The following is a 10,295-nucleotide window of genomic DNA, read 5'->3' on the forward strand; positions in this document are numbered from 1 at the left end:
CCCAGGCTGAGATCTTCCTCCACCTCTCCTGTATCTCCCCCTCCTGCAGAGAGAGCTCCTGAAGAGAGGAAAGTTCCTGCAAGATGTGACAATCTCCCCCACCAGTTGAAGAGCCCCCCAGGTGGCTCGATGCACCGGCGGCACCCTGCTCCAGGGCTGGGCCCCCATGCACCCACCCACCCACAACCCCGGCAACACACCAACCAGGACCCAAGCCCCCGAGGCCCATGAAGAGTCATCTTTCTGTTAGTACTGGTGTAACAATATTGATGATGACTTTGGGAAGAGATCAGCTCCACATACGTGGCTTCTCTTTCGTGCCAGTACTTATCATGCTAGCAGGAGCAGACAGGAAGCTTTGACCCTGACATGAACGGCAGGCCCATCCTGCCACCTGTTACACGCCACGGACAAAAGAGCGAGCCAAGGTCGTTACTAATGGCGGCTTATTTGTGAAGGTGCACACTCCCACGCGTGTAATTCAGGCAGCTCTCAGAGCAGAAACCAGCTGAGCCAGAATAAGAGTCAACACGACGTGGAAAAGATTTAAAGGCACTTCTGAAGCAATCCCCGAGTCCGTTGCAGAGATGCAGTCCGTGCTGTAAAAAGCACCTCTGACATCCTCTAACGTCACTTACACGCAGCAAACACTTGCTGCATGTCGAGTTGACTTTACTGTCACATTCACGTGAAACGTCGTGCTGCAGGTGCACACTCAGTCCACACGGAGGCACAAACACAAAGTTTCATGACGGGGTCTCCACTAGAGATTACTGTGCGTCACGTTACCGTGACGTCATTCATTTTGCATCAGGCCGACCTGGCATCAGAGGCGACTGCGCTGTCCACATGTGCTGTAATCAGATGCTGCCCCCTCCTGTGCCTATCAGCGTGTGGATAAAGACAGAAGGAATACTGCACCTAACGATCTCACTCCACGTTCACGGCACCGGAGTCCCGGTGGAAAGCTGCGAGGAGGCGTTTGCTCCAGACAAACATAAAGTGGGGGGATTTACAAGCTGCAAACATCGACTGAGCCGGAGCAGCATTTTCACACGTTTCCACAGAATATGCTATAAATAACTCGAGGCTCTACAGGTTGGTGTGTTGGATGCTGAGTGGCTGCAGGCGGCAGGTTGAGGAGGGGCTGGATGCTGTGCGCTCCAGTGATTGTTTTCCTCCTTTCTTGCGCTTCCATTGATCAGTAACGCGAGGAAGGCGGATCCTCTGACGTCGCCGTCAAGCTCCTCGGCTGCGTCAGAGTCCTGCTGAACCAAGGAAGAAGGAACCAAGAAATAAAAGCAGAGCGCTTCGGAAAGGCCGAGCGGAGCGCACGGAGCGTGACGGGGACATACAGACGCGTCGTGAAGAACACCGCGGACATGGAGGGCTGCACGGAGGAAGAATACAAGGAGAAATTACTATGGAACGTCAAACGAGAGGTAGGCGCTCACACGTGACGGCCTGCCGAGCTGCACATCTGTACTCTATTACTTTATTGCACTCAAAAATGCCCACAGAGAGGGGGGTGTTTGGGGTGGAAGGGGACCGTGTTCGTGCTGTGTGGGGCTCAGCTGTCAGCGTCACAAGTTCAAGTTGCCAAACAGTTCAATAAATGCACCATCAGTCCTCATCCACCTGCACTTCGTCAGTGATAAAATGCCTGTTTTCTTTGCTTCGTGTTTATTACTGTTACGTTACGAAGCTGGATATTTCAAATATGTTAGCATGTCTGATTTTGTCCACAGTAATTCCACTTTCGAGTACACATGAAGGCTTTTTCAAATGTGGCGTGGCTGTATGTGAAAGCCCAATCTGGGGGAATTACATGTTTAAATGATATCAAGTATTTTGCCTAATGATCTGACAGCTAACGATCATCAAACATTTGGCAGAAGTGGGGAGGAGGAACCCCTTATTTTCCCAACTATTTGTATCGACATGATGATGTACGTAATTTGCATCCAATCATAAGCGAGCCCTCCAGGAGGATTGCATTAGAAACCTCAGCATCTACCAGCAGCACTAACATCCACGGTGCACGCTGTGCTACAGGCTTTTTCTCTTCCTGATGATGAATGTCTCACATCTCCCCAGTGAGGAATAAATCATTACCCCTTTAACCTTTCTACCCACTCTCGTTGTGATCCTCATGCTGAAAGCTACAACTGGAGATATTTCCCTGCAGATGAAATGTCAGTAAAAACCAAAAGCAGCCTCTTAGGAGGCTGGATGTGGCGAGGTGTGGCTCACTGCTTGTACCTCAGTCTGAGCATGAAGCTCCTGCCATTATAAAGGAGAAGAAAGGTCAGGCTAAAAATAACAGGCCAAAAATCTGATAGAGCGAAGAGGTGGGGGGGATTACCTAATCAGTGCTCTCTGTGCTGTGAGTTAAAGTATCCCGTTCATCAAACAGTACCTCATTAGTTCTCCGTCACTGCTTCGCTTTAGGCAGCGAATGACTTGATATAGTTGAGTTGTCATGTTTGCGCCAGTATTCAGATACATTGACTGAAGATTGTGGTTTAGTGGATTAATATCACTGCTGCATCTAAAAGAAGATGAAAGCAGAAAATGGAAACACTTTTACTTTAAGGGAATAAAAGCTGCAGCTGAGTTGGACATTTGGAGCCATTGTGCAAACCTCACCACACTTTTCATCTTCCTTTTACAACTGACTAAAGATGCTAAATGCTGATGGCCTGCTGACAGCATGCACATTATGTTTGAATCAACAGAACTAGCAGTGAGACCTAAATATGATCATTATTCCTGTAGCTGTTTCTTTCATTCTGTGTTGACCACTTAACAGTGTGTTACCTTTTCTCTTCATGTCCAGTCAGGATGCAGAATTCTGGGCTGATAAACCTGTATTTCAAACAAGTAACATTAAACATGAACATACGCAGTTTTATCATTATTATAGATTGATTGACAGGATTTTTAAGGCCAATATTAATATTTAGTGATTTTAAAACATGTGATATGTTGGTTCATTTTTTTCAGACCCACAATAATAAACAGATTTTCCTAACACTTGTAATGTGTTGTATATATGAGTGCTGTTTAAAAATATCCTTTTTTATTGTTAGAAGTCATTGAATACTTCTTTACTCTCTGTCTTTGTGTTGCCAGCAAAGGGAGGTTGCAGAGTGCCCTCTGGTGGACAAACTGTAAAACATCAGTATTAATTACGTGGTTGAAGGGTGTTTCTCCTGCCTGTCATACACACTGGGAAATGGTTAAAATAGCTCCTGTGCAGTCTGAGGTGCAAGACTAATTTTGAATATCTAGGCTAAACACTTGTGTTCTCCTCCAGCTATTCCAGAGTCACCTACAGGTTTGAGTCTTAAATAATTGAGTCATAGCATCGCCTCAGGCTCAAAATAGCTCCAGTTCTCAGGATGACTGTAGGTGGTGGGGTCTGCGTCTACTAAACACAGACCACGTGGGAAAAGGAAAAGACTGTTGCAGTCTTGGGTGACTGAGCCACTGACAGGTGTGTGTTGATACGCCGAGCTGCGTCTTCAAATACACCTCCGGTCACTGTCTTGTGCTGCAGTAGCATCAATTGTTAATGCATGCTGGCTGTTAACATTTAAACAACGCCTCGGTGTCTCGGTGGAGTGTCTTTGTATTTGAATTTTGAAATAATTTAAGTTGTATTAAAATCCTCTCTACATGTGATGAGGTGGTCCTGTTTCTGAGATCTGTTCAACATGTAATATTGGACCATCTGCTTCTTCAGCGTAGTGCTTCTCAAACACAGGGGTTATTGTCAGTTTCTTTTTTTCATACACACCAGTTCCTGTTTTCTGTCAATTAAATGCAGATCTTTTAACTTTAGACTAGGATTGATGTGCCCTCACGTGAAGGAGATGCTGTTGCTTAAGAAAGCATCAGTTATCTGTTTTTGCCATATGCTCTAACTGCTCTAACTCTTCATGTTCTGTATATATTTGGTATACACGATTATCCCAGAGTTCATCCATGGCACGCCCGTCACTGTCTCAGGATGTTTTAAAGCATGGCAAATTCAGCTGTGTTGAGAGAGCCTGGTTTGAACGGGGCTGACTGGCTCCTGCGTTAAAGCTCTCTGTCTCTTTAAGCGGCACTCTGTTCGCTCACTATTGCTTGGCAACTGAAAGCCTGTGCAGCTCCCAAAGAAGTTAAATTGCATCAGTTGGCGATTAATATCTCAGCAGTGAGGCGGCCCTGTCAGGTGGTCTCTTACACCGAGTCAAAAATGCCTTTCTGTAGTCACCTGTTTCCTTACGCATCCTTCTCCTTTTCTAAAATCTGTCGTAGTTTTCTGCTGGTTCCAGAAGCAGCTTAGTCGTCCTGTAGATCAATACTTTTCTCTGTCTCCACAACATAGAAGATTTTTGGAGGAAATTAATTTCCCCCTAAACACAGAGCTTTTCTAGCAGTTTCTTAACTAGTCAGATAACAAATCAAAGTATATGACAGAGGCTCTGTGTGCTTAAAATATAGTATCCTGGGTTTTTCTGTTTTCCTGCTGCAGTAAAAGATACTTCACTCAAACCTGAGCTGAATCGAGTATGAAACACTCGATTCAGCTCAGGTACAGTGCATGTGCATGTAGCTGTACTGAACTGTTACCCTCATGTAACTGTAGCCATGCTTGCTGATATGAGTGATTAAATACTGTAGTGTTTACACGTGTCAGTGTAACAGCTCTGCACATGTTGGCCGTCGCGTTTGCTCTGTGATAGAAATAAAGGCTCTCTTTAGAAGAAGCAGAGAGCCGGGTGAAATGCATGTGTGCACACACACACACACACACACACACACACACACACACACACTCCACCCATGAAAAGTTGTATAGTTGTAAAAGCTCTTCATGAGTAGTTCCCCAGCTGCTCACAGAAAATGGAAAATCATCTTCAAGATCAGGAAACTGTCACATGACCAACATCAATACTGTGATCGTAGTGTTGGAAGTTGGCTTTAATTTCCTTTACGTACTACACTGGGTAGCCTTGGATGCTGCTGTGTAACAGCATTAAATAGTTTCTTCTCTGAAGAAATATTCTAGCATTACAAAATAGTAGAGGTGGGAATCACCATACATCCCACAATATGATATTATCGCAATTTTTAAAAATATTTTGCGATATTCAGATTCTGTACATGAAGGTAAACTTTATCAATATTCATTTTATCTAATGTCAAAGTCTCGCACTCAGTCTTTCTCTCATTTCAGTTTTATTGTTGACAAACTGAACGGTTTGTATTACAGTCTAGTCCAACTTAACTGAATGCAACCATCTGGTACAATTACAGCTACTCTGAACTATGCAATTTATGAAAACTATGCAGCCCCTTCAGCAACTGAAGAATTTGTAAGTAAATTAAAACAAAATATAATTTTACATTAAATAAAAAAGTTTTAAACTTAATTAAAATAAAACATGTCTTAAATTTAAAATAAGTAAACTGTCATGTTTATTGCTGCCAAAAACAAATTAAACACATTTGGACAGTGAAGGAATGTCAGGATTGTTGCTCAGAAAAAGGATCAACCTGCTCTGAAGTCAGAGCACAAAAACCTTTTTTGTAACAAAATATCGATTTCTGCCGTCCCTGTATCGATACATTATTAGCAAACAAAATATCACGATACTACACAGTATCGATTTTTCCCCCCCACCCCTACAAAATAGAGTGTTGGGTAACGTTTCCCTCAGACTGACACTTTCTCCAGAACCAAATAATTTCTTCCTGTAACAATCTTGTTTTATGGCTGCTGCTACGAGAGCTTCAAAGCCAGAGCAGCTCATAAAACTACACAGACATCTACTTGATATTTTATACTCTTAAGGGTAAACGCTAATTACGTTTTCTTTACAGGAATATCAGAGGTATTGGTTTGATACAGGATATGTCTCTTTAAGGAGAGCGTTATCTCAGGGTCATAGTATCTGTGAAAAGCAGCATCAGGTCAACAACTGCATTATGAGTGAGGACAAATGAAGTCCACCAACTCATCCTTCAGCCTCCCTCTGCCACCACCAGTGTTACGAGGGCATTGCTCATGACCTCATTAATGACGGTGTCTCTGCTGTGGCCCCCCCACCCCTGAGTTAGAGGCTTCTTCAACAACATGGACGCTCAGTTTTGAAACCAAAAGTCTTAAAAACAAACAAACACATAAACAGTCATTTATTACAGTTTTTATAAGCCATCAAATTGAACATCCACCCAGGATTAGATAAAGTCAGGGTTTTCCAACTGTGAAACGAATCTAAGAAACACACGTGAGGCTCTGAGATTATTGCAAAAATCACAATCACACTTATTTTGGACAACATTGTAATTTCTGCATTATCTCAAAGCAAGGCGCTTCCTCTAAATTCCCACCTGATACGGAGACGGGACGAGCGGAGAGAGCTGACGAACGAGCGAGCAGTTAACACCATCCTAATTTTTGCAGTGTGCTGTTTTAAAAGTCACACATGGTGCACCTTTATCAAACACACAAGTGACCTAATAGAGACAGGCTGTCATTGCCTCCTCCACCTGTTGGGGCAGCAAAGATCCCACCTGGGTCGGAGGTATTTTTCACAGTAGCACAAACTTGTAATTGATAAAAACTAACAATGGCGACTGAGCTGCTCGGGCTTCAGCATCCATTCAACCTAATTATTTGTGTTAAAGTCGAGAGTAATTCCCGTCACAGCGCTGCCCGTGTTCCACTCTTAGACACGGGTCTAATCAGCAGGAAGTGGAAACACCTGTGCCGCCGTTAATGAGCCAGACTCGTATCTAAAAGCGCGCACCCGTGCCGCTGTTGTTTACCTTTCAGAGAAGAGCGCCGTGCTTCACGCTAATTACAAAGTGATGAGCTGAAAATGTGACAAATTAATGTGAAATTCTCAGCTGTCACCTTACGGTCATTTAAAATAGTGAAGCACGTTTGAAGGTGGCACAAAAATGCTTTAATATTGTTATTTATCACAAACCAAAGAGGCTGGTGCTCCGATAAACTGACTCACCTCAGGAAGTGAACAAGCCCTGATTACTCTTCCCTTAATCATAAACTCAGTACCACCCTGGGTGGACGAGAAACAGCCTGAATTAGCAAACTGCTGCACAGTCCCGTCACTTACTGTATTTTCCACTGTGTGGAGCACATTTGCATCAGGAGCATGGTTCTTGGTGGTGAGCACAAACAAACTGTTGGTGTTCGGTTGTTTGTTTAGTCACGAACATGAGATAAAGGGAAAATTAAACGTCTCCTTATGTAACAGAGGGGGGCTAATGAGCTCCTTTCTCCATTCCTCCCAGAAAGCATTAGCTTCAGGATTCGTAGAAGTGTGTCAGAATCACCCAGCTCTGCTCAGCCATTAACGACACAAAACCCCAAACACAGTGAGTTTGTCTTCAACGTTGTCCCTGGAAGTGCATGCTTATTAATGCAGGAACGTCATCTTTAAGCTAAAGCCAATAAATGCAGGTATCTCTGAGGTCATGTGACCTTTGTGCCAACAAAACGAGCTTCTAACGTGCTCCAGTCATGTGAGTTTGGCCTGCAGTGTATATACGCCTCCTCGTTAACAGGTGGGCCGATCTGAGCAGTTATTAACATCTGTGTGTTTTTAAGAAACATTCACTATGAATTTGGATTTTTAACCATGTTTATTGCAAATGTGATGTTACGTTATCTGCTGGAATTAAAACTACTAGAGCTCACTGCAAGGCTGTGTAATCACTGACAACTAGAACTAATTAAACTTGTTAGTTTCATAGTCCCACCAGGTGAAGGTATCGATCCCGCTCTGTGGAGCTGCTGGTGTGGGTGGAGCTGCTCTCTGCATGAATATATGGGTCTACTTGCACATCTATAAAACTGGATGAGAAGGAGAAAGTTCCCCTAACCTGACTCATGGGGTCTGCTCCTGTCTCTGTGTACATGTTCTGTTAATTCAAGCTTCTGAGTCATGGATCTTTTAGCATACTGACTGGAAATGTACCTGCCAAATACAGGAGCAGGTAATAGTGAAGCCTTTATAACTGAGCGGTATTTGGTGGTAGACTGAAAATAGCATTTTGTTTTCATTAAAGGTATCGCTGTAATCGCAGAAATATAATATTTAGAATATGTGTTAACAGATGACTCAGTGTTTGCCACTCTGACCTTCAAATGCCACGACATTTCCTTGTTTTTCCTTGTGGCATCTATGACTGACTGTTACGCTGAGACAGGAATGGTAAAGAGCCAGTTTGACTGGATCTGTGGGCTACTGGCATGTGTCCATCTGGTAACATAACAGGCTCCGTCATTAGGAAGTTTGATTTTTATGAAAAATTGCTTCTTTCCTTTAAGGGAATGACCCCAGAGCCCAGCAGTACTACTATAATACTATAAGACTACTAGTAGAAACTGCTGTTTGCTTCGCCTTCCAGCAGTTACACTGAAGTTTTATTTAACAAGTACAAATTTAACCCTGATGCAGAAAATAATTTTTCACAGGCTCAACACCTCTTAGTGACTGTTTGTATTTGCAGGTTTTCAGTGCAGCCTCGTATAAGCTCTTTGTGACCAGTTTAACCTGTCGACTGTTCAGCTCATTTCAATGTTATTTATACAGCACCAAATCACAATCACACAACAGCAGTCGCCTCAAGGTGCTTTATATTGTACAGTAGATCCTACAATAATACATACAGAGAAAAACCCAACAACCATATGACCCCCTATGAGCAGCACTTTGGCGACAATGGGAAGGAAAAACTCCCTTTTAACAGGAAGAAACCTCCAGCAGAACCACGCTCAGGGAGGGGCGGGGCCATCTGCTGTGATTGGTTGGGGTGAGAGAAGGAAGACAGGATAAAGACATGCTGTGGAAGAGAGACAGGTTAATAACAGATATGATTCAATGCAGAGAGGTCTGTTAACACATAGTGAGTGAAGAAGAAACACCCAGTGCATCATGGGAATCCCCCAGCAACTAAGGGAGGATTCAGGGTCACCTGATCCAGCCCTAACTATACGCTTTAGCAAAAAGGAAAGTTTGGAGCTGTTTTAAACAGAAGGTTCTTCCTCCTATTCTTCTTTTCAGGAACAACAAGTCTATAGCAGCTGTTTGTTTTTGTGGCTCTCCAAATCGAGCGATTTAGCCCCTCCCTTACTAAAATCTTAACAACCTCCCACTCCTCCACAACACAGGGAAAAGGTTATGAGCGAAAGAACGATATTGTAGTAAGAGCTTCATTATAACACAACCACACAAGCAATTAAATCCATTCTGTTTATCAATTAGACCCAAACCAGGCGGAGGTGCCAGACACGTCCTGGATTAATTACCGACTGCAATTAATTTTTTGGAGAGAGCGAACTTGGACAAGCGAACGGCAGATTGAGTCAGTGTTGCTGAACTCGCTCAGGCTCTCCTCCCCAGAGACACAACAGATAGCAGCAGAAAGACTCATTTGAATGTTTCCAGGATGCCAAGATATTAATTGGAAGTCAGCAGTGCGGATGTTTGGGTGAGATTGTCAGAGCTGTTATTCCTACGTGTCACAATTTGAAGGGGAGACTGCGTCACTCTTATTTATATATATTTTCAAAAACAATTCCCCTCTCGCCCCTGTGGGTGGTCCATCCTTCAAACTCGGGTCCTCTACCAGAGGCCTGGGAGCTTGACGGTCCTGCTCAGTATCCTAGCTGTTCCTGGGACTCTTCTGGACAAAGATCTCCGATGTTGTTCTTTCTCTCTCTCGATCGATCGATCGATAGATAGATATCTGGTAATGGGGTAATTTACGTTCCATAGAAAAACATTGTGTGTGTGTTCAGTTCCTGTGACAGTAGCTTTTATGTAAAACCGATGCAGATTAGCTTGACTGTGAGACTGGATGCGGCTACCATCTCTAAGGTTAAGGTTAAAGACAATGACTCTTAGCACAGAGTCACTCCGGCTCTTCTGTGTGCAGGTGAAGCAGATTATGGAGGAAGCAGTGACTAAGAAGTTTGTCCACGAAGACAGCAGCCACATCATCGCTCTCTGCAGTGAGTACTCTTCCTTTTCTCTCGTTTTCCACCACATGTACAGTTGTGTGTCTTCACAGGATGTTGCATCGACTTATAGTGATTGTCTGGATTTGATCAAAACTGTAATTGCTGCGGTGATGACACATTTTCACGTCAATATAATTTTCATTCCCTCCTGTAAAATGTTCTCACTAAACATAATTTAGCATCACCCTTCCCATCAGTGCCTCTCTCTCTCTCTCTCTCTCTCTCTCTCTCTCTCTCTCTCTCTCTC

The 10,295-nt window shown here is 43.6% G+C and overlaps 1 protein-coding gene across 3 annotated transcripts in view; it reads left to right on the forward strand.

Annotated features, from left to right (window-relative positions):
- The first annotated feature begins 819 nt into the window (after window positions 1-819).
- Window positions 820-10,295, forward strand: part of sgsm2 (small G protein signaling modulator 2) — a 102,296-nt gene continuing 92,820 nt past the window's right edge. For 2 of the 3 annotated variants that reach the window (XM_013915684.1, XM_005752172.2), the window contains exons 1-2: window positions 820-1,442; window positions 9,964-10,039. In XM_013915684.1, the coding sequence (XP_013771138.1) occupies window positions 1,383-1,442; window positions 9,964-10,039 (136 nt within the window). In that variant the 5' untranslated portion in view covers window positions 820-1,382. The remainder of the gene's footprint in view (window positions 1,443-9,963; window positions 10,040-10,295) is intronic. The other variant, XM_013915685.1, reaches the window with a different exon arrangement.

Source organism: Pundamilia nyererei, unplaced genomic scaffold (genome assembly GCF_000239375.1).
Source record: "Pundamilia nyererei isolate P.nyererei 1_Seehausen unplaced genomic scaffold, PunNye1.0 scaffold00347, whole genome shotgun sequence".
Lineage (NCBI taxonomy): Eukaryota > Metazoa > Chordata > Actinopteri > Cichliformes > Cichlidae > Pundamilia > Pundamilia nyererei.